At 39.4% G+C, this 23,349-nt stretch overlaps 3 protein-coding genes and 1 pseudogene across 3 annotated transcripts; 3 read left to right on the top strand and 1 right to left on the bottom strand.

Annotated features, from left to right (window-relative positions):
- The first annotated feature begins 96 nt into the window (after window positions 1-96).
- On the top strand, window positions 97-2,707 carry LOC126800240 (serine/threonine-protein kinase STN8, chloroplastic). The gene is made up of 5 exons (XM_050527564.1): window positions 97-752; window positions 872-1,045; window positions 1,211-1,615; window positions 1,746-2,109; window positions 2,322-2,707. Exons 1-4 carry the CDS (start codon window positions 174-176, stop codon window positions 2,094-2,096), a joined length of 1,509 nt encoding a protein of 502 aa, XP_050383521.1. The 5' UTR covers window positions 97-173; the 3' UTR covers window positions 2,097-2,109; window positions 2,322-2,707.
- A 672-nt stretch (window positions 2,708-3,379) lies between these two features.
- On the bottom strand, window positions 3,380-5,381 carry LOC126799115 (mannan endo-1,4-beta-mannosidase 6). Its single transcript, XM_050526238.1, has 6 exons — window positions 5,150-5,381; window positions 4,800-5,079; window positions 4,520-4,714; window positions 4,297-4,419; window positions 4,003-4,214; window positions 3,380-3,929 (listed from the first exon to the last, which is right to left on the bottom strand). The coding sequence occupies exons 1-6, from the start codon at window positions 5,311-5,313 to the stop codon at window positions 3,500-3,502; spliced, it is 1,404 nt and encodes a 467-aa protein (XP_050382195.1). The 5' UTR covers window positions 5,314-5,381; the 3' UTR covers window positions 3,380-3,499.
- A 4,525-nt stretch (window positions 5,382-9,906) lies between these two features.
- LOC126796707 (uncharacterized) lies at window positions 9,907-11,231 on the top strand. Its single transcript, XM_050523452.1, has 4 exons — window positions 9,907-10,197; window positions 10,332-10,567; window positions 10,777-10,956; window positions 11,027-11,231. Exons 1-4 carry the CDS (start codon window positions 9,907-9,909, stop codon window positions 11,229-11,231), a joined length of 912 nt encoding a protein of 303 aa, XP_050379409.1.
- A 581-nt stretch (window positions 11,232-11,812) lies between these two features.
- LOC126799754 (signal recognition particle 54 kDa protein 2-like) lies at window positions 11,813-23,264 on the top strand (annotated as a pseudogene).
- The last annotated feature ends 85 nt before the right edge of the window (window positions 23,265-23,349 follow it).

Genomic DNA, 23,349 nt, shown 5'->3' with positions numbered 1-23,349 from the left:
TAAAATTTTTATGCTTTTGTTTTTGGTAGCATTGCAAGGGGAGGAGAAACCCACATGTAGATAAATCATCGTACACGTGTCAAAATGTTAGCCTTTGCTGACACTTCTACTGGTTCTCCCACAAAACCAAAGCCAAGCTAGTTCACCACATAACTTCCATAACGACCACAGCCATGGCTTATCTGCCCTCTCTAAGCTTAACTACACTTAAACACAATCCCAAACCTCTACTTTACTCTCCCTTAAAACCCAATTCACTCGACAATCTATGGTTTTTCACAAACCAATTCAAGGTTCGTCCTAATAGATGTAATGCATTCTTTGGCGACATCCCTGGAAATGTGTTGGAGAACACCCTTCATTTGGAGCAGTTTCCTCCTTTCCAATATGGGATCATGGAATTTCAGAGAGTTACAGAGGACCTATCAGAGTCACAGAAATGGGGGTTTCTGGTATTTGCTGGAATAACATGGATATACTTAACTGCAAGGCCAGGTATTCTCTTTGGTGCCATTGATTCATATCTTCTTGCTCCTCTGCAACTGGCTTTGGATAGTGTCACTGGAAGGAGAAGATTGAAGTGGACCGATTTTGTGATTGGGGACAAGTTGGGAGAAGGATCTTTCGGGGTTGTTTATTCTGGGGCCATTGTTCCAAAGAACATGAATGTTGAAGAGAGGGTGAAGAATAGTGGAAGGGGAAAAGCTTTGCAATTGGATGAGAGGTTTAAGGAGAAGGTTATCCTGAAGAAGGTAATTAACTATCTGTTTACTCATGATTCAGTATCGCTAGTCCATTTATTGATTTCTGTCAATTCTGTGTGATATGTAAAGAGGAAATCCCGCTGATGTTTTAGTATGGATATATGCAGGTGAAGGTGGGAATGCAAGGGGCTGAAGAATGTGGCGAAGTCGAGGAGTGGTTCAATTACAGGATGTCTAGAGCAGCACCTGAAACATGTGCTACTTTCCTGGGAAGTTTTGTTGCTGATAAAACAAGTTCACAGTTCACAAAGGGTGGAAAATGGCTTGTTTGGAAATTTGAGGTACTTAATTTACACATCTGGGACCAGTTGCTCAATAATCAAAAGCCTTTTCTATAATCAGCTTAAATAGATCCGTAATAGGATGCTTTATCTCGATTGGTTGTATCAATGCTCATTTAAGGATGCCCCATCCCTCAACTAATTGTTGGGATGTTAACTTGACAGGGAAACCGAAATCTTGCTGATTACATGACAGATCGGAAATTTCCTTTTAACTTGGAGTCTGTAATGTTTGGACGTGTCTTGCAAGACGTAGAGTCTGTGAAGCGCAGTGCCTTGGTCATCAAGCAAATAATGCGTCAGATTATAACTTCGCTCAAGAAAATCCATGACACAGGCATTGTTCACCGGGATATAAAGCCAGCAAATCTAGTAGTGACAAAAAAGGGAAAGATCAAGCTCATAGATTTTGGGGCAGCCACGGACCTCCGGATTGGAAAGAACTTTGTTCCAAACCGAGGTATGCTTGACCCTGATTTCTGTCCTCCTGAACTGTACGTACTCCCAGGTGAAACACCAGTGCCTCCTCCAGAACCTATTGCTGCAGTCCTTTCACCGATTCTTTGGCAGGTAATGAAGTTTTAGCCTTTTAATTCCTTCCTTGAAAAAATGATGTGCTGCTGCACTGCTTTGTAGGAGATTTTTGGAAATTTATGTGAAATGTGATTGTTTGTTGAACAGTTTGGGATTGTTATTGCAGCTTAACAGTCCAGATCTTTTTGATATGTATTCGGTGGGTATCATACTATTGCAAATGGCAGTACCATCCTTAAGGTCTTCAGCAGGCTTGAAGAATTTCAATGGGGAGATAAAAAGATTTGGATATGACCTGAATAGATGGAGAGAGTCTACTAGATTGAGGCCTGACCTGTCACTTCTTGATCTTGATTCCGGTAGAGGATGGGATTTGGCTACAAAGCTGGTCTCAGAGAGAGGTACCCTACGAAGGGGGAGATTATCAGCAGCAGCTGCTCTGAGGCATCCCTACTTCTTGTTAGCTGGTGACCAGGCAGCTGCAGTTCTTTCGAAATTAAGTTTCACCAAATATTGAGCAGCTTCAACCTGTGAGTAACTATTTCTTGAAATAAATCTAGTCTACCATTGACCAAGTTATAATCAGTTAATCCAATATGCATGTTAAACCATTATATTGTGGTAATTTACTATTAATATCAAGTAATTTTTTCTCCTAAATATGATAACTGATAAACTGATGGTATGAGATTCAAAAATACTGACTTCTTTTCCCCTCTTTCCTTTTTTTTTTTTGGAAAAGATTTTCCCCTCTCTCCTATTTTCACAGCAACTCAGAAATGGAGACCCTCATGGACATGCAATGCTTTGCGCCTGCCGGTATATGATTGTTGCCATTTTTGCTCCAGGTGACCTAGGAACTCGCTTCCAATTTACCACTTGATCGGATGCAATTACAAGAGATTACAGTTTATTAAAATGTTTCTGGTACATATTATATAGGAGAGGAGGTCTATACACACCCTCAGGAGTCAGGATCACTCTGTTAATTCACTTTACAGTGTTCTTTTCCTCTCTTCGTATCAGAAAGCTCATTTATGCCATGAAGAAATAATAGAATAATTGATATATTGTGATCAAACACCAGTAATACATCTACATAAACATCTATGAAATTTGGTTGAACTGTTTGACAGTCTATGTTTGTAGACCATTACAGGTTATCTAATAGCAGTTATACGTAACCACTTGTGAAAGTTCCTGGTAAAAAGCATGAACAACACAGTAACAATTATGTAGTAAGAAAGTGATCCCAGAATGCCTACTCCCTTGCAGCAGTAGCGCATCACTGATGGGGAAGACTCATCAAGCATCCATTCTGGTACTGGTCCTCTTAATATGTACTCTAGCAGATAGTAACTGGTTGCCAATCCATGGTCTGAAAATTTGCTCCTCTTTAGCCTCCAACGTAACAAAGTGCATGCAAGCCGTAAGTAAATTGCTGATACAGATGATGTGAGGAGACTTGTGTCGTAAACCTTCTTTTTCCAAGACCTTTCTGTGATCCACTCAGGAAAACCCAAAACCTATTCAGTATGCTGCTTGGAGCAGAAACCACTGACAGAAGGAAGCCTTTGGTCATGGAAAACCAGCTCATATTTGGTCATTCATTTGATGATTGAAAAGTTCTGATGGAATATATAGCATTAGACTTGTCAACAACGGCACTAAATCCAAATGTATCTCATTGTTACTAACGGTTTATAGTCGATACACTCCACAAAGAACACAGAAGTGAGAAGAGAAGATCATGTTTAGTAAATGCAAGCCGGCACAAGTGAATGAGTGATGACTCATGGATGGTCCAAATCTTGCTTTTATTTAACAGAGTGAATCTTCAGGTTTTTCATCTACAGATGAATATACATATCATACTTGGACAAATGGACGCAAGGAAGTGACAGTGGAAGGCACATAACATTACTGGTCATCTTCGTATAAAAATTCTAGCGGACTCTTCTTCCTGCAACTCCATTTGCATCTCCAAGCACATCTGGAGTTGAAGAGGGCAAGTCTTGTGGAGTGAAGGGCTATGATGTTTGATGCCGAAGGAGCTTTCGAGAGAACAATTGCATAGCCATCATCCATGTAATCTGTTCCATCAGGAAAGAGCTGCCACAAAAGACTCCCACCTCCACTCCCTCCTTTCTTGGTGGAGTTCAAGAGGGTCTTGTACACTGTGTTGATGAGAGCGTCTCTAAATGAGGTATTGTAACCAGGGTCTTTTGTAGATACACCGAACTCAGCAAACACGACAGGCATTCCAAGATACTTCTCAGCATCATCGATGTGAGCTTTAATCCATGATTCGGTGAATTGGAGATGAACATCAGAAATTGATTGTGAAATCCTTCATCAATGAAATTATATATATTAGCTTTAAGTTAAATAATAGTAGTGTAAATACAGAATTTGGGAGTTACCAAGAGTCTGCATAGATATGAACAGAAGCAAAATCAACACCCAAGACCTGGTGGTTCCTTATGAAATCAGTTCCAACTTGTTGAGCATATGTGTTTGGATTGAACTGAACTTTGTCAAGTGTTGAGGGGCCATAAAATCCTTCCAAACCAATCTCCACAAGGTGCTTCGGATCCACGCTCTTAACGAAAACTGCCATTTCTTGTATCCATTCCTAGAATAAATACATTGTAGCTTAGACTACAGAAACATGATTTTTCTAAGTAGCTTATGTATGACTTTTGAGGAAAGGTAACCTGCAGTTTATCACCGGAAGGATCTGAAGTGCATCGAGGCTCATTCATCAGTTCCCAAGCAAAAACAGTGGGATCATCCTTGTAAGTTAAGTTGGTGATGGTATTCACTCGATTCAGCACCGTCTACATAATCAAAATATCAATGTATAATCTGCATATTGTGGAAAAATCTCTGAAATTGAATGAAGTAAACTAACTTTTTCAATACAATGGTTGAACTTACCTTTACATGGGCCTTGTAGTAGCTCTTGAGTGTTGGATGAGTGAAGAAGTCGTCATCCGATGTCAAGTTCAGGCCAGCTGCTTTTCCCCATTTGACATACTGTGGTTTTCCACCATATGCTTCCCAGTTGTTAGTCAATGACAATATGAGTCTGATCTTGTACTTCTTTGCTTCACTTATTACAAAATCCATAGCCTGCAACTCATTACATGAAATCCAGGTTATAACTCATCTATTCTCATGCATTGATTCACAAAATGAATGTGAAGTCAGAATTTGCCTTAAAAACTTCTTCATCATAAACTCCTGGAGATTTCTGAAGAGCTCGCCACTGGCCGTCGTTAAAAGCCCAAGTCCTACAAACAGATAGTCCCACTGAAGCTGCTTGTTTGAACACATCAGTGACCTTGCCTCTTGTAGACTGATCAGCAGCAAAAACCATTAACCAGTACGTGTTGAATCCATTCACATAGAAAGGCTGGTCATTTACTACAAATTGGGTCCCTTTCCTCTGCACCATTGCCCATTCTTCATCTTCCATACCACTCATCTCCTCAATCCTACGGATAACTAAGCATTAATCTTTACACTAAGGAAAATCACATGATATTCTCATGGTTACATGCATACCAATTTCTTGTGCTTGGATATGCCAAATGATCTTCGGCTTCCTCGACCATGGTCTCCAATTGCCCAACTCCACTAGCAGCACAGAAAGTAGATATCAAACTCATGAAAATGGTGGTCACTACAAGAATGTTCTGTAACACACACTTTGTTCTGTGGATATCCATGGTAGTGCTTTTTAAGGCAATGCATGTTAGCTCTATATGACAGGGTATTTATATCAATGGATGGATTGGATGCCTATCTTCTCTTGAAGAGGGCTAGTACTGAAACCATGGTACACTCCATAATAAAGTATAGTTGGGGATTATCACATTTCATACTTTGAAGGGAAGGCAAAATTGCTTCTTTGCTGATCTGCCATTTCCTTCTACTTGAGATCTGAATCATCCGATTCGTCAGTACATTTTCATGTGTAAGAGTAAAGTTGCAGCTAGTATCTTTCTCAACCGGGTCCTACAAAGCAGTGACAAACTGAAAATTATTAAAGGCTGAAATTGAGACAGTTATCTGCATTCTAATGGTTTTGTAATTAACTTTGTTTAGAAAGCCAGTTACTGTCGGTTATAGCTCAGATGTCTAGATCATTACATCTTAAGGGTGCAATTTGATCGATCATTAAGAAAACCTTGAACTAGATTGGTTCGTTCTATATTGCATAATATGAAAAGCAAAGTTGAAAGAAACAGCAAGCGTTATCTTTTCGGCTTAATCTTGATAATTATCACACCAGTCATTGAAGGATCGATGAAGCTTGAAGCAAATGAAACAGTTGATGAAATTGATTGGTTTTGCACCCTCTCGATATCTACTCATTGTTTTGGTAAAACAGAAAAAGGTAAATTAGCCCTTGATCTGAATTACTGAGTGCATTCCTCCATCTTTAACCTACGTTACTGTTTGGTGAGTAAAATAGGACTTTTAATATTCCAGAAACAAATCTCTGGCACTAAGGTGTTTCCAAGAACTTGATTAAAACTCGGGAGAATTCAACAAACCGTATCCCAATGCCTAATTATTGTTTATTTTAACTTTTAGCATTTCATATTTGAAAACTATCGCATTGATACCTCAAGTTTATATTTTAGCTTAATTTTAGTTCTTTCCATCAATTAACACCGTTAGTGGCTTCATCTCCCACCAATTTTAGGGGTATTTTCGTCACTTTATTTTTCTCCGATTTAATGGCTTCAACTTCTATTTTAAAAAAAAAACAAAAAAAAACAAAAACAAGTTGATTAATTCATATCATTTAATTATAAAATTAATAAACATCATTAATTTACCACAACTATTACAAACAAGCTAAAATTCACAATTACAAAATAAACCAGCATATATTTCATTTTGGATATGTCCATCAACCAACAACCATATTGTTATAATAATATGCTCAAAAACTCTATCATAGTCATTTAAATGTATCAAAAACAAAAGAAAATGCATATATAACAATTGATTTGAATGGTAGAAAATGCTGACTATAAACTAAGTGAAATCAGTGGAAAATAAAATGACGAAAATGCCCTTAAAATTGGTGGGAAATAAAGCCACTAACTGTGTTAATTGACAAAATGAACTAAAATTAACCTGAAATAGAAACTTGAAATATCAATGCGATAAATTTCAAATGTGAGGTATTAAACGTTAGAATGATCAATAGTTGATGTATTATTTTGTTGGGTTCATACAAGGACAATGACAATCTGGGTTTGAATTTGAAGATGGCTGAAGTTGAAAGTAGAAGCAGAAAGTAAAGACAAAATTGTAAACTTGAATTGAAAGGAAAATACTTGGTTTTCATTCATAGCTAGCCATTTTCGCATACATCAGGATATATATATTCTAACTGAGCATGCAACAAAACTGAGCTCTCACGTGTAGGGGTGGACATTTAGACACTGAAAAACCGAAAACCGACCAAAACCGTACCGAACTGACACCGAAAAACTGAAATCGAACAAAACCGATATAACGGTTCTGGTTTTAATATTAAATTGAATAGTTCGGTTTTGGTTTGCGGTTTCGTTCGTATAAAAAACCGATCAAACCGAACCGAAACGAATCGACTTATATGTATATAATTATTAATATTTAATATAGTAATAGGTGTATGTCATATTTTTATTGACTAAGAGTTACATACGATATACATGATTTTATATGATTACGACCTCGAAATGTCTAACTTATTTGCTCACATTCTTTAACTCATTAAATATTACGTTTTGGTTAATACTCTATCGTAACTTTATTGATTTTATTAGTTGTTTCTAACTAATTGCAATCTAGTTTACTTATTTACTAATTTGAAGTACTAAACTTGTAGCTTACTACTTTACTTTGATTTTAACTTTTGTTTTAAGTCAAGTGTGAAAAGTTATTACAAATGATAGGTTTTGTAACTGAAACCGAACCGAACCGAACCGAATTATAGATTAACCGAAACCGTGATTAATATATTTTCTTCCAGTTTCGATTTTGAGAAATACAAAACCGAGACTTCGGTTTTAGTTTTCGGTTAGTGCTCTTAAACCGAACCGATGGAACCGAGTCCACCCCTACTCACGTGATATGTTCGTGATTCAAAATGGGCTACATAAAAGGGCTGATCCAATACAATTAGGCTAGATATATATATAGGAGGTCTCATCATATTTGTTGAATTCACCCTTAAAACTTGGGTAACAATGTAAAATCATGATCTTCAGGTATACACTTTCTAAATAAGAGCGACTTTTGGCTTTTAAAAATCCAAGCTTATATGCTCTAGTTTTGGTTCACATCTGATCAAGCGCGGATACAGTATAGAGTTTGGAGGGACTCAAGTCCCTTCTAATTTCTTGGAACAAAAAAAAACAGCCTATATATATACATGTGAACCAGCTGAAGCCAACTTTCACAAACAAAAAAAACATAAAGTGGGGGGGGGGGACATAAAGGGGCGGGTGAAAACATAAAGGAGCGGGAAAACATAATGGGGCAAGGGAAAACATAAAGGGGGTCTCTGTAACTCAAACTACTAATATATATATATATATCATGTGAACCAGCTGAAGCCAACCACTATTTCTCAAACAAAAACACATAGAGGGGGGGGGGGGGGAGTTCTGAGATTGTCGAACTTAAACTCTCTACCTCTCTGCTAGTTCTCATTTCTCCACTCTTAATTCTCTCTTTAATTCTTAGCTCCCAAAAGAATCGGCAATCAAATCCTTATGAGTTCTTCATTCTCTTTATCATCATACTCAAATCCAATGTAAGTATTTCATAATTTCAATTCAATCAATTGAATCAAATCAAATTTTAAGGTTAGAATTTGGGGGAAATCTAAATATCTAATCTAGATAGAATGATTTGTAGATATCAATCATATCATTGAATCATTCAATGGCAGAGGTCCATTAGTTAGTCCATTACAAGTTTACTGAGTTCTGCTGAGGAGTAATGACTTAATATCGGTCGGATAGTGTTTTGTTCTTCTTCAGTTGTCTTCAGTCTTCTTTTAATTCCAAGGTAAGACAACTGTTCTTGTATTCAAGTAATTCAACTTTACATTACGAAGTATTATAATTTATATGTATACTTTTAAGAAGTATTGGTTAGTGACTTAGTGTGTTTCAATAATTGGATAATTTGGATTCATATATGAATATCTATGTTTTGATTTATAGGAGTTAAATTATAATGTCTGAACCTCTACCGAAGAGAACAAAATTTATCACTTCATGGCTTACAAAAAATGTGTCATCAAGTTCAAACCCCATTTCTGAGCCTTCTGTGTGCACTCAACATATTGATGATCCAGTAGATCCACCAATATATTCCATTCCCGAGCCATAAAGTAATATTAATGCTCTTGAGAGGGATCCTGGTTTAAGTTGTCCTATTTGGAAATATCCATTCATTTAAGGATAGGGATAAGCTTCGAAAAAAGTATTGTTTGTTGGGTCCATTTCAACCTGAATTAGAGTTTCAATTGAGTGAACAAGGGGGCTAGCAACGTAGGTTTCAAAGTGCTTGGTACAAGGATTTGGTATGGCTTGAGTATTCAATTGTTAAGGATACGACATATTGCTTCCCATGTTTTCTTTTTGACACCAAAGGTAGTAAGCATCAATCATTCACCGTTGATGGGTTTAGAAATTGGAAGAAGGTTTGCAATAGTGATAATGTGTTGTTGAAGCATGTTGGAGGCATTAATTTTCCACATCATGGTGCAATGCAAAAATGAGATTCATTGAGAAACCCGGCCAAGGGAATTGAAGCAGTAATTCATACAAGATCATTGAGGATGTGGAAGATAATCGATTGAGGCTTAAGGCTTCAATAGAGAGTGTTAGATTGCTAGCTAAGAAAGGAGCTCCTTTTAGAGGTCATGATGAATCTGAAGGCTTCTTGAACCAAGGATATTTTAAGGAAGTTATTAAATCTTATGGAAGAATGAGTCCTAAGATTGAGAGAATTGTGTTGGGGAATGCTCCGGGAAATGCTAAGTATACTAGTCCATCAATTCAAAAGCAACTCTTAAATATCCTTGGTCATAGAGTGAGGAGCAAGATACGTGAAGAAATTGGGCTTTCTAAGTATTGTATTCTTGTTGATGAAGCATTAGACACTTCTCATAAGGAGCAGATGACTATTATTTTGAGATTTGTTGATTCTCAAGGCTTGATTCGAGAATGATTTTTTTTAAGATTGTGAGTGTTCCTGATACTACCTCAAAAACTCTTAAAAATGAGATCTCAAAAGTACTTACCATGTACGATCTTCAAGTGAGAAACATGAGAGGTCAAGGGTATGACGGTGCTAGTAATATGAGAGGCATTTATAATGGATTGCAAGCATTGTTTCTTGAAGAATGTCCTTATGCATACTATGTCTACTGTTATGCTCACCGCTTGCAATTGACATTGAATGCTACAGTTCAAGGGGTGCAGGAGATTTGGCAATTCTTTATAACTTTGGGTTTAATTGTGAATTTTGTTGATGCTTCTGCTAAGTGGCATTCTGCATTGAGAGCCGTAACAAAGGAGGAAATTGCAAATTTGGTAGCTTGTGGGAAACTGCAAACAGGTTGTGGTGCTAACCAAATTTGTACTTTGCAACAAGCTAGTACCACTCGGTGGAGCTCACTTTCCGTTCTATTAAGAGTCTAATTGAATTGTTTAGTTTGACAAAACAGACTCTTAATGATATGATGGATAAAGGAGTTGAAGGACAAGCTGAAGCTATTCTCAAGGCTTTGAGATCATTTGATTTTGTGTTTTGCTTGCTTCTAATGAACAAAGTAATGAAAGTTACCGAACTACTTTGTCAGACACTACAGCGGAAGTCTATTGATCTTGTGCAGGCAATAAAATTTGTAAGAGTTACAAAGTCACTTCTTCAGGAGATGAGAGACATAGGGTGGATGATTTGGTAAGAGATGTGAAATCCTTTTGTGAAAAACATGATCTTGAAATGCCTGATATGAGTGTTCGTTATAAGAATGGTACAGGTCGTCGTTGTCAAGATATTACAGTTGAGCACCATTATCATGTAGATGTGTTCAATGTCTTGATTGATTATCAGTTGAGTGAGTTGAATAGAAGATACTCAGAGCAAGCTTCATAACTCCTTACACTTAGTTCATCTTTGGATCCTCGTGATGACTTCAAGTACTTCAAAACTGAAGATGTTTGCAATCTTGCTAAGAGGTTTTATCTTGAAGATTTTGATGATGGTGAAATGTGTACTCTAGAATTAGAGTGTGCATATTATGAGAAGGATATGCGAAGTGATCTATTGCTGAGTTGTGCCACATCTTGGTTCAAACAAGAAAGTCGGAATTTTATCCCATGATTCACATATTGATTTGTTTGGTTTTGACTATTCCAGTGTCTACAACTCTACATCAACCACTGAAAAAGCATTTTCAGCTATGAATATCATTAAGAATAGACTCAGAAATATGATGGAAGATGAGTTTCTTGATGATTGTATGGTCATTCACATTGAGAAGGAGTACGCCGATTCTATTGACAATGTTGTAGTGATTGAGGATTTCGAAAATTTATCGAACCGTAGAGTCAAATTTAGTTAGTTTATACTTTTATATTGTATTTAAGAGGTAAGACTCATTATGTAGGTGCATATTTTTTTTCCTAATCAATAGAGTTTTCTTGCATCATTGAATTTTTTATTATAATATTTTTATTTATTTAATTAAAAAACTCAAGCCTCCTCATACTCCAATTCCTAGATCCGCCACTGCATATGATGGGATAAAGATTCAAGGTTAGAAGAAGCAATTGGAATCCTATGAGTCGTTGGAATTATGTTTACAGTTTACACGGTAGTCAAGTATCTTCTTTGAATTAGATTAGACTAGTGATTGATTCTTGTATTAATTAGGATTCCCAAATCGTGTAGGGTATTTTATGTAATGCTTATATACAATCATCTCATGATCCTTTGATAAGATAAAAGTTTCAGTTTTCCTATCAGTTCTTTCATCCCTCATCAAAAGTATTTAACTTTACCCCCGTTTTTTTTAACCGTGAGTATATAGAAGACCCTTGTCAAAGTCATTCACCAAAAACCTAACCCGCGTTCTCACCAATTCTCCCCAATAAATCGATAGATTTGTCCCCCATCCCAAGCAAACCCATCAAACCAGCAAAAATGGTGTTAGCGGAATTAGGAGGGAGCATCTCCCGTGCTCTCAAGCAGATGACCAATGCCACCGTCATCGACGAGAAGGTCCTCAATGAGTGCCTTAACGAGATTACGCGCTCTTCTCCAATCCGATGTGCAGTTCAAGCTCGTCCGCGATATGCAAACCAGTATCAAGAAGATCGTTAATTTGGAACATCTCGCTGCTGGTCATGACAAGCGGAGGGTCATCCAGAGTGCTATATTCGATGAGGCAAACCCTCGTTCACTCCCAAGAAGGGGAAACCATCGTCATCATGTTTGTTAGTTTGCAAGGTACGTAAGATATATATGTTTTTCCTTGGCTTATAGAATATAGATCACTCACTTTATGCTGATTATATTGTGTTGCAATTATATTGATTCGTGTTGCTTAAAACGTTTTCGAAACATTAATTCTTTTGAGTTATTCTGTCCTTGCATGTTTTAATGAAAATGTTTAAAGCGTGGTGTTGGCGTGCTGAACTTTCTTCTTGTATTCTGTCATTAGGTTTTGTACCTTTAGGTTTCTCCTTAACGGCATTGATCGACCCTTTCTAAGACTACCAAAACTTCTTCCATGGATGGTCCGGTCCGTCTTTTGTATCAGATTCTAGGAACTTGTTAACTAGCTCAGCTACATATTGTTACTGCCTTGTATGTTTTATTGTTTATATTTCAAATCAATTATGCTTATCTATTTGATATGTGTTCAGGTTCTGGAAAGACTACTACTTGCACCAAATATGCACATTATCACCAGAAGAAAGGTTGGAAACCTGCCCTGGTGTGTGCGGATACTTTCAGAGCTGGAGCTTTTGATCAGTTGAAGCAGAATGCTACCAAGGCAAAGATACCATTCTACGGAATCTATATGGAGTCTGACCCTGTGAAAATTGCAGTGGAAGGAGTTGAAACTTTTAAGGAGAGTTGTGATCTTATAATTGTTGATACTAGTGGACGTCATAAACAGGAAGCTGCACTTTTTGAAGAGATGCGTCAGGTGGCTGAAGCAACAAAACCCGATTTTGTTATATTTGTTATGGATAGCAGTATCGGTCAGTCGGCGTTTGATCAAGCTCAAGTATTTAAGCAAAGTGCTGCAGTTGGAGCTGTGATTGTTGTGAGTGCGATTTGAGCATGCATGATTTCCTCCGTGATTTGTGGAGAGGAGGGGTATAATCTGGCTATATATAGATCATCAATTGTATGTAATATTCATCAATAAAACACTAATCTTCTTGGTATCAGAGCTTAAATCGGCTCTGTCTTTTTTTTTCTGTGTTTCTTTCGAGCAGACGGGTCCTCTGCCGAAACCGAGCTCAACCGGAGCAGCAGAGACCTCGCCGGCCACCGTCCAACAAGCTCTTTCCTTCCGGCAGCGAGCTTGTCTTCTTCTCCTTCCCAGCCCTTCCGGCAGCGAGCTCCTTCCCTTCCGGCAGCGAGTTCTCGTCCAACAAGTTTCTCCGGCGCAGACCTCACCGGCCGCCGTCTTCAGCGACTAGACCTCACCGGCCGCACACCTCACCGCCGTCTTCCTTCCGCGTCGCCACTCTCGGTAGAGCTTCCGATTCCAAGACCGACCCGACTCTAATACCTTCTCTCGGTGGAGCTCCCTTCCAAGACCCGACCCGGCTTTTTGAGCCCAACATTCAACACCCGGCCCAGCCCAGTGTCCGGCCTAGCCCAGCTCCACTCGACCCGACCCGGTCCATCTTCTGCCCGACCCGGTCCATCTTCGACCCGACCCTACCGGTCCAGATTTGGTTGTCTTGTTTGTCAGTGCAGGTTCACTGACAGTGCACGTACACCCAAGGCAGGTTCATATCCATTTTTGGTGCTTCTGTTGTATAACTTCTGATTTGTCAAATAATGTTCATCCCTACCGCATCCATCGCTAGTCGTGGTAAAATTGGTATGACTTTAAATATTTCTCACTTTGTTGGCTTTGATACATGGATTATTGATTCTGGTGCGTCTGATCATATGACTTATGACAAATCTTATTTTACCATATTGTCTCCTTCAACTGTACCCTATGTTACTAATGCTAATGGTGAGGCATTCCCCGTCTTAGGAAAAGGGTATGTTCGCATTACTCCCACTATAGAGCTTCACAATGTGCTCTATGTCCCTGCTTTATCTCATCATTTGATATCTGTTCCCCAATTAAACACTGACGCTAAGTGTTCTGTGACATTTTTTCCTATGTATGTGATATTTCATGATCTTCTCACCGGAGAGTTAATTGGTTGGGGGTATCTGAGGGGCCGGTTGTTTCATCTGGATCAGACATATGCGGGGGAGAAACCAGGGGCACAATCTCGGGCCGCTATAATCTCCACTTCTGATAAGCTAAGTGAAATTTGGTTATGGCACCGTCACTTAGGACATCCATCTTTTAGTGTTATGAAAAAATATATGCCTACTTTGTTTTTTAGTGTGGATGAGTCTTCTTTACATTGTGAAACATGTGTTTTGAGCAAGAGTCATCGGTCTACCTATTCCTCTAGTAAATCTAATAAAAGTACTCTTCCTTTTGAATTAATTCATTCTGATGTTTGAGGACATTTCAAAGAGTCTACTATGTTAGGAATGCGGTACTATGTGTCATTTATTGATGATTGCACCCGTCTTTCGTGGATTGTTTTTCTTAAAACTAAAAATGAGGTTTTCCCAGCTTTTCAAGCCTTCTATACCACTGTGCAAACACAATATAATGCCACAATTAGAGTTCTTCATTCTGATAATGGAGGGGGGGAATATGTGAATCATGTTTTTCAGGAGTTCTTTAACTCACACGGAATTGTTCATCAAACAACGTGTCCTTACACACCCGAGCAGAATGGCGTTTCTAAAAGGAAAAATCGTCATTTACTTGAAATGGCTCGGTGTATTCTTTTTAGTGCCCATATGCTTAAGTATCTTTGGGGTGATGCTGTCATCACTTCCGCACACCTCATTAATCGTCTTCCTTCTCGTGTCCTTCAGGGCAAAGTTCTATATGAGGTACTTGCATCTCATGTCTCCTTACCCTCTTTTCATAATCTTCATGCCCATGTTTTCGGTTGTGTTGCTTTTGTCCATCTTCCAAAATATCAGCGGTCTAAATTGGATGCCCAGGCAGTTAAATGTGTGTTTGTTGGGTATAAAGGCTATCAAAAAGGGTACCGGTGCTATCATCCACCTACCAAGCAGTACTATGTCACTATGGATGTTACTTTCTTTGAGGACATGAGTTATTTTGCCCCTTCTGATACTGCTCTTCAGGGGGAGAATTCCTATTTTGAAGAGCTGTATCCTAGAGAGGGGGAGAAAAATAAGCCAGTAGATATGGTGATAGGTTCAGTTGAGATTACCAATGTAGCAGCTACACAGGCGCCACCGGATGATTCCGGCGGTGTAGTCACTCCAGAGATTCAGGAACCAGCAGATGAAAACACAACTGCCCCTCATATCTCCCATACTACTATTTCTACACCTGACCAATGCTCTCCTAGTACAGAAGATCACTCACCTGAGGTTAGTCATTCTATTAGAGCTAATAGTAGACAATATGTTTTGCCAAATAGGTCTACTCGGGGTCAACCAACAAAAAGATATGAACCTACCACTTCAGACTACAGCCAAGTATCCGGTAGCGAATTTTATATCTACCAAAAGATTATCTAAGTCATATGAATCATTTGTGAATCAAATATCTACTGTATCAGTACCTAACAAAGTGCAGGATGCATTTGGAGATCCAAAATGGAGGAAAGCAATGGAGGAAGAGATGAAAACATTACAAAAGAACAATACTTGGGAGCTTGTACCTCCACCATATGGCAAGAAGACAGTATGATGTCGTTGGGTGTTTACAGTGAAGCATAATCCAGATGGGTCAGTAAGCCGGTATAAAGCACGCCTAGTAGCGAAGGGGTTCACCCAGACATATGGCATAGACTATGACGAGACATTTGCACCTGTTGCAAAGATAAACACTATCCGGGTATTGCTTTCTTTCTGTCGCTGCTAACTTGAACTGGCCACTTAGGCATTTTGATGTTAAGAATGCATTCCTTCATGGAGAACTAACGGATGAAGTATACATGGATCTTCCGCCTGGATATGTGGCCGCTTCTCCAAGTAACTCCGTATGCAGATTGAGAAAGTCTTTGTATGGTCTTAAACAGTCACCTCGTGCTTGGTTTGGAAGATTCTCACAATTCATGAGGAAGATTGGCTACAAACATAGTAATTCAGACCACACGTTATTTCTCAAACATCAACAAGGGAAGGTAACAGCCCTAATTATATACGTTGATGATATAGTAGTTACTGGGAATGATACTGTTGAGGTGGATAGATTACAGAAACAACTTGCCACAGAGTTTGAGATGAAGGACCTAGGTACACTCAAGTACTTCTTAGGCATTGAAGTAGCCCGGAGTAGTGATGGTATCTATCTGTGTCAGAGGAAGTACATCATTGATCTACTAACAGAGACATGTATGTTGGACTGCACTCCCATTGATACTCCTATCGAGCAGAACCATCGGTTAGCAGAGTATCCAGATTAAGTCCCTACTGACAAACCTCGTTATCAGAGGCTAGTTGGACGTCTGATTTATCTATCACATACCAGACCAGATATTGCGTATGCAGTAAGTGTAGTAAGTCAGTTCATGCATAATCCCATCGAATACCACATGGATGCTGTTGTAAGGATCTTGAGGTACTTGAAGTCAGCTCCGGGGAGAGGAGTAATGTTCTCTAATCACAATAAAATCCTTGAAATTTGTGGCTTCACAAATGCAGACTGGGCTGGAAATATTACAAATCGAAGATCCACATCATGGTACTTTACCTTTGTTGGGGGTAATCTTGTTACATGGAAGAGTAAGAAACAAAAAGTGGTAGCCCAATCTAGTGCTGAGGCAGAATACAGAGGTATGGCTCAGGGAGTGTGCGAATTGTTATGGCTGAGAAATTTGCTACAAGATTTGGGCATTAAGCCTAAGAGTGCTATACAGTTGTACTGTGACAACAAAGCAACTATTGATATTTCACATAACCCTGTGCAACATGATCGTATAAAACATGTGGAAGTTGATCGTCACTTTATAAAGGAGAAGCTAGACACGAAGATCATTAGTTTTCCTTTTGTTCCTATAGAAGAGCAACTTGCCGATATGCTTATAAAAGGAGTGTCTAAGAAAGCTTTTTATGACTCACTTAGCAAGTTGGGCATGGTTGATGTATATGCGCCAACTTGAGGGGGAGTGTGTGTGCGATTTGAGCATAATTGAGGAAGGACGTGATTTCCTCCGTGATTTGTGGAGAGGAGGGGTATAATCTGGCTATATATAGATCATCAATTGTATGTAATATTCATCAATAAAACACTAATCTTCTATTGTTACCAAAATGGATGGCCATGCAAAGGGAGGTGGTGTTCTTAGTGCAGTGGCAGCAACAAAGAGTCATGTTATATATATCGGAACATGAGAGCATATGGATGAGTTTGAAGTTTTCGATGTCAAACCATTTGTGAAGCGTCTCTTAGGCATGGGTGACTTGTCCGGTTTAATTGGTAAGATTTAGGAAGCTATGCCTTATCACTCGCCTGAAAATGATTTCAGAAGGGACCCTGACGTTGAGGTTTATGTACGAGCTGTATGCAAACCTAAGTAAAATGGGTTTGCTTAGCCAGCTTACTTCAATGCTTCCGGGTGATCAGTTTATGGAGAACGGTTACGACAAGGAAAGCCAGGCCAAAATAATCAAGAGGTATATGACCATGATGGCATGGACTCGATGACGGGTGTGTGAGCGTGATTTAAGGAAGAAATTACGGACGTGATTTGAGGAGCAAATCATGGATGTGATTTGTGGGAATGATTTATTGGGTTATATTTAGAGCAGATTATGTGTAATTAGCAATCAATTAATGTAATTAGCATATACCATTTGAGTTGGTATCAGAGCTGAGCCTCTGTTTTTCTGGGTTTTTTGGCCGCTCCATTTCTGTCTTACCGCCGTCCATTTCTGTCTCTCCGCCGACGACAACGCCTTGCTGCGTGGCAGCCGCGTCCCCCACCGTGGAAGAACGGAGGCCGTGAAAGCCCCAAATCCGACGAGGACATAGCTCGACGACGTCGAAACCTGAGGAGAATGATACACAGTGAATCCGAGCTTCGACTTCTTCCCATAGTCCACCGAGAACCTCTCCAGCAGAAGTGACCCGAGACCCGACCCGGTACCCCCTCCGACGGCATTGAACACCAGGAACCCCTGGAGGCCGGTGCAGTTATTGGGGAGCTTCCAAATCCGATCGAGGCAGAGATCGACGATCTCTTTGCCGATGGTGTAGTGACCGCGGGCGAAGTTGTTGGCGGCATCCTCTCCTCTCCGGTGGTCTCTCTGCCCAGTCGCGCTCTACCTCTGACAACGCCCTTCTCTCCGATTGTTTTTCAAGAAAATTCGGCAAATTTCCGCCCCGCATTCGACCTGACCCGATCCGACCCGAATTCTGTGGTCTTGGTTGTCAGTGTAGGTTCACCGACATTGCAGGTGCACTCAAGACAGTTTCAAAACCGTTTTTTTTGTGTTTCTGCTGCATCAATCCTGATTTTTTTCGATTTTTAATGGGTTCTGGAGACGACACAGAAAGTTCTCGGATCAATAACGTTCCACAGTTTGAAGTATCTGTCAAGAATTCTAAAAGTGGTTCATTTGGGGGCGCCAAACTCAACGGAACCAATTTCCGTAAATGGAAGAGAATTATGGCCGCTCATCTTCGAGGCATGCACAAGATGGGGCATGTAACCGGAGTAACTACGGCTCCTAGTAAATATGATATTATTGCCTACACTAAGTGGGACGACGATGATGGTCTTGTCATGTCAGTCTTGTAGAAAGCTATGAATGACGAGATCGTTGATCTAGTTTAGGCATGTACCACTGCGCATGCAATATGGCAAACACTGGAAGGCTTATATACTAATGACTCTGATTTCATACAGGTTCATGAGTTAATGTGCATAGGTTTAGCGATGCAACAAGATGGGCAACTAGTGGCGCAATATTTCACCAAACTGAAAAATATTTGGGCTGAGATTGATATGAAACGTCCTTGCATGATCAAGCATCAGGAGGATATTGTTTGGTACCAAAAAGAGAAGGAGCTTGAGCGAGTTCACCATTTCCTGAGAGGTCTTGATGCAAAGCATAACAGTGCGAAAGGAGAATTGCTCAGAAAGATCGAACCCCCTAGCCTAATCACCACTTTCACATATATCCGTAAGGATGAGTCTCAACAGGATAGTCTTCATCAGGCACAAGTTGTAGTTTCCAGCCTTAGTGTTCATGCTAGATCTCCAACACTATCCCTTCCGCTAGCCACTTCGGCTCCACTTCATCAGCAAAGCCCACCACCAGGCTTTGGGCATCAACCCCGCCCTCCTTGCTCTTATTGTCATGATACTAACTATGCTCGTGCGACCTGTTGGAAGTTTTATCCACACCTTAGGCCTAAAAGGCATAATTATCGTCCCAATGCGAAAGCAACTATTCAATTCATTCAGGAACCAGATATCTATGGTGTGGTTGGACATGATCATCATACGGCAAGATGAGCAACACTTACCACATCCATAGCTGGTCGTGGTAAAATTGGTATGGCTCTACATATTTCTAACTTTGTTGGTTTTGATACATGGATTATTGATTCTGGTGCGTCTAATCATATGACTTATGACAAATCTTATTTTACCATATTGTCTCCTCCACCAGTACCATATGTTACTAATGCTAATGGTGATGCCTTCCCTGTGTTAGGGACATGATCAGTTCATATTACTTCCATAATAGAGCTTCACAATGTGTTATATGTACCTGCTTTATCTCATCATTTGCTCTATGTCCCACAATTGAACACTAACGCTAAGTGTTCTGTGACATTTTTTTCCTATGTGTGTGATATTTCAGGATCTTCTCACCGGAGAGTTCATTGGTCGGGGGTATTTGAGGGGCAGGTTGTTTCATCTTAATCAGACATATGCGGGGGAGAAACCAAAGGTACAGTCTCAGACCGCTTTAATCTCCACTTCTGACAAGTTAAGTGAAGTTTGGTTATGGCATCGTCGCTTAGGGCATCTATCTTTTAGTGTTATGAAAAAATCCATGCATATTTTGTTTATTAGTGTGGATGAGTCTTATTTACGTTGTGAGACATGTGTTTTGGGCAGGAGTCATCGATCTACTTATTCCCCTAGTACTTCTAATAAAAGTACTCTTCCTTTGGAATTAATTCATTCTGATGTTTGGGGACCCTCCAAAGAGTATACTGTGTCCGGAATGCGGTATTATGTGCCTTTATTGATGATTGCACACGTCTTTCATAGATTGTTCTTCTTAAAACCAAAGATGAAGTTTTTTCGGCTTTTCAAGCCTTCTATACCAATGCCCAAACCCAATATAATGCCACAATTAGAGTTCTTCATTTTGATAATGAAGGGGTGGGGGAATATGTGAATCATGTCTTTCAGGAGTTCTTTACCACATACGGAATTGTTCATCAAACAACATGTCCTTATACACCTGAGCAGAATGACGTTTCTGAAAGGAAAAATCGTCATTTACTTGATATGACTCGGTGTATTCTTTTAGTGCCCATATGCCTAAATACCTTTGGGGTAATGTTGTCATAACTTCCGCACACCTCATTAATCATCTTCCATCTCGTGTCTTTCAGGAAAAAGTTCCAAATGAGGTGTTTACATCTCATGTCTCATTAACCTCTTTTCTTACTCTTTCTGCCCGTATTTTCGGTTGTGTTGCTTTTTTTCCATCTTCCACAATATTAGAGATCTAAGTTGGATGTCCGGGCAAATAAATGTGTGTTTGTTAGATATGGAGGACATTAGAAAGGGTATCGGTGCTATCATCCACATACCAGGAAGTACTATGTCACTATGGATGTTACCTTTTTTGAGGACATGAACTATTTTACCTCTTTTGATACTGCTCGTCAGGAGCAGAATTCATATTTTGAAGAGCTGTATCATGGAGAGGGGGAGACAAGTGAGCCACACATATGGTAACAGGTTCCGTTTAGATTACCAATGTGTCAGCTACACAGGCACCACCGGATGATTCCGATATAGTCACTCCGGAGAATCAGGACCCAGAAAATGACAACACAACTGCCCATCATGTCTCCCGTACTGTTGTTTATCCACCTAACCAATGCTCTCCTGGTACAGAAAATCACTCATATGAGGTTAGTCATTCTATTGAGACTAATATTAGTGAGGCTCATAGTAGACAATATGTCTTGCCAAATAGCTCTACTCGGGGTCAGCCAAAAAACAAATATGAACCTACCCTTCAGGCTAAAGCAAAGTATCTTGTGGCAAATTTTATATCTACCAAAAGATTGTCTAAGTCATATGAGTCATTTGTGAATCAAATATTTACTGTATCAATACCTAACAAAGTGCATGATGCATTGGGAGATCCAAAATGGAGGAAAGCAATGGAGGAAGAGATGAAAGCATTACAAAAGAACGATACTTGGGAGCTTGTATCTCCACCACATGGCAAGAAGGCTGTAGGATGTCGTTGGGTGTTTACAGTGAAGCATAATCCAGATGGGTCAGTGAACCGGTATAAAACACGTCTAGTAGCAAAGGGATTTACCTAGACATATGGCATAAACTATGATGAGACATTTGCACATGTTGCAAAGATAAACACTATTCGGGTATTGCTCTTTTTTGCTGCTAACTTAAACTGATCACTTAGACAGTTTGATGTTAAGAATGCATTCCTTCATGGAGAACTAACAGAGGAAGTGTACATGGATCTTCCACCTGGATATGTGGCCGCTTCTCCAAGTAACTTTGTATACATATTGAGAAAGTCTTTGTATGGTCTTAAACAGTCATCTCGTGCTTGGTTTGGAAGATTCTCACAGTTCATGAGGAAAATTGGCTACAGACAGAGTAATTCAGACCACACGTTATTTCTCAAACATCAACAAGGGAATGTAACAACCCTAATTATATATGTTGATGATATGATAGTTACTGGGAATGATACTGTTAAAGTGGATAGATTACAGAAACAGCTAGCCACAAAGTTTGAGATGAAGGACCTAAGTACACTCAAGTACTTCTTGGGCATTGAGGTAGCCCGTGAAAGTGATAGTATCTATCTGTGTCAGAGGAAGTACATCATTGATCTACTAACAGAGACAAGTATGTTGGATTGCACTCCCATTGATACTCCTATTGAGCAAAACCATTGATTAACAAAGTATTCAGATCAAGTGCCTACTGAAAAACCTCGTTATCAGAGACTAGTTTGACGCCTAATTTATTTATCACATACCAGACCAAATGTTGCGTATGTAGTAAGTGTAGTGAGTCATTTCATGCATAATCCCAGTGTGGACCACATGAATGCTGTTGTAAGGATTTTGAGGTACTTGAAGTCAGCTCCAAGGAGAGGAGCAATGTTCTCTAATCACAATAATATCCTTGAGGTATGTAGCTTCACAGATGCAGACTGGGCTGAAAATATTACAGATCGAAGATCCACATCAGGGTAATTTACCTTTGTTGGGGGTAATCTTGTTACATGGAAGAGTAATAAACAAAAAGTGGTAGCTCGATCTAGTACTGAAGCAGAATACAGAGGTATAGCTCATGGAGTGTGCGAATTGTTATGGCTTAGAAATTTGCTATAAGACTTGGGTATTAAGTCTAAGTATGCTATGAAGTTGTACTGTGACAACAAGACAGTTATTGATATCTCACGTAATCATGTGCAACATGATCGTACAAAACATGTGGAGGTTGATCGTCACTTTATAAAGGAGAAGTTACACGCGAAGATCATTAGTTTTCCTTTTGTTCCTATAGAAGAGCAACTTGCCGATATGCTCACAAAATGAGTGTCTAAGAAGACCTTTTATCACTCACTTAGCAAGTTGGGTATGGTTAATGTGTATGCGCTAACTTGAGAGAGAGTGTAAGCGTGATTTAAGAAAGAAATCACGAACGTGATTTGTGAAAATGATTTATTGGGTTATATATAAAGCAGATTATGTGTAATTAGCAATCAATTAATGTAATTAACATATATCATTTGAGTGGGTGAAGAGTTGGACAGCATAAATACGAAGATCTTTACTGAGTCTCGTGTGCTGCGAATAGCTCGGGTTTCTGGTCGTTTAGTAAGAGAAGTGATGGAGATGTTGGAAGAGTGCAAGCGCCTCGCAAAGACGGTGAAGCAAATGAAAGGAATTCCAAATATTAAACGCCCTGGTGACTTGAAGAATGTACAGAAATGGATACCTGCCGATATGTTGAACAAGATGGGTGGCATACAGAACATGATGAAGCAAGCGAGTTCAACGGGAATAATGGGAATGCTCGGAGGCAGGGACAGATAGATATTGACGACAATTGTAGACCATCAAATCTCCCCAACTCCCAAAAACTGAGTTTTGAATATTTTTGTACATAAACCTCATTCAT

Source organism: Argentina anserina, chromosome 6 (assembly GCF_933775445.1).
Source record: "Argentina anserina chromosome 6, drPotAnse1.1, whole genome shotgun sequence".
In the NCBI taxonomy this organism is placed as follows: Eukaryota; Viridiplantae; Streptophyta; class Magnoliopsida; order Rosales; family Rosaceae; genus Argentina; species Argentina anserina.
The sequence above is the reverse complement of the archived record's forward strand: the minus strand, read 5'-3'. Positions and strand labels throughout refer to the sequence as shown.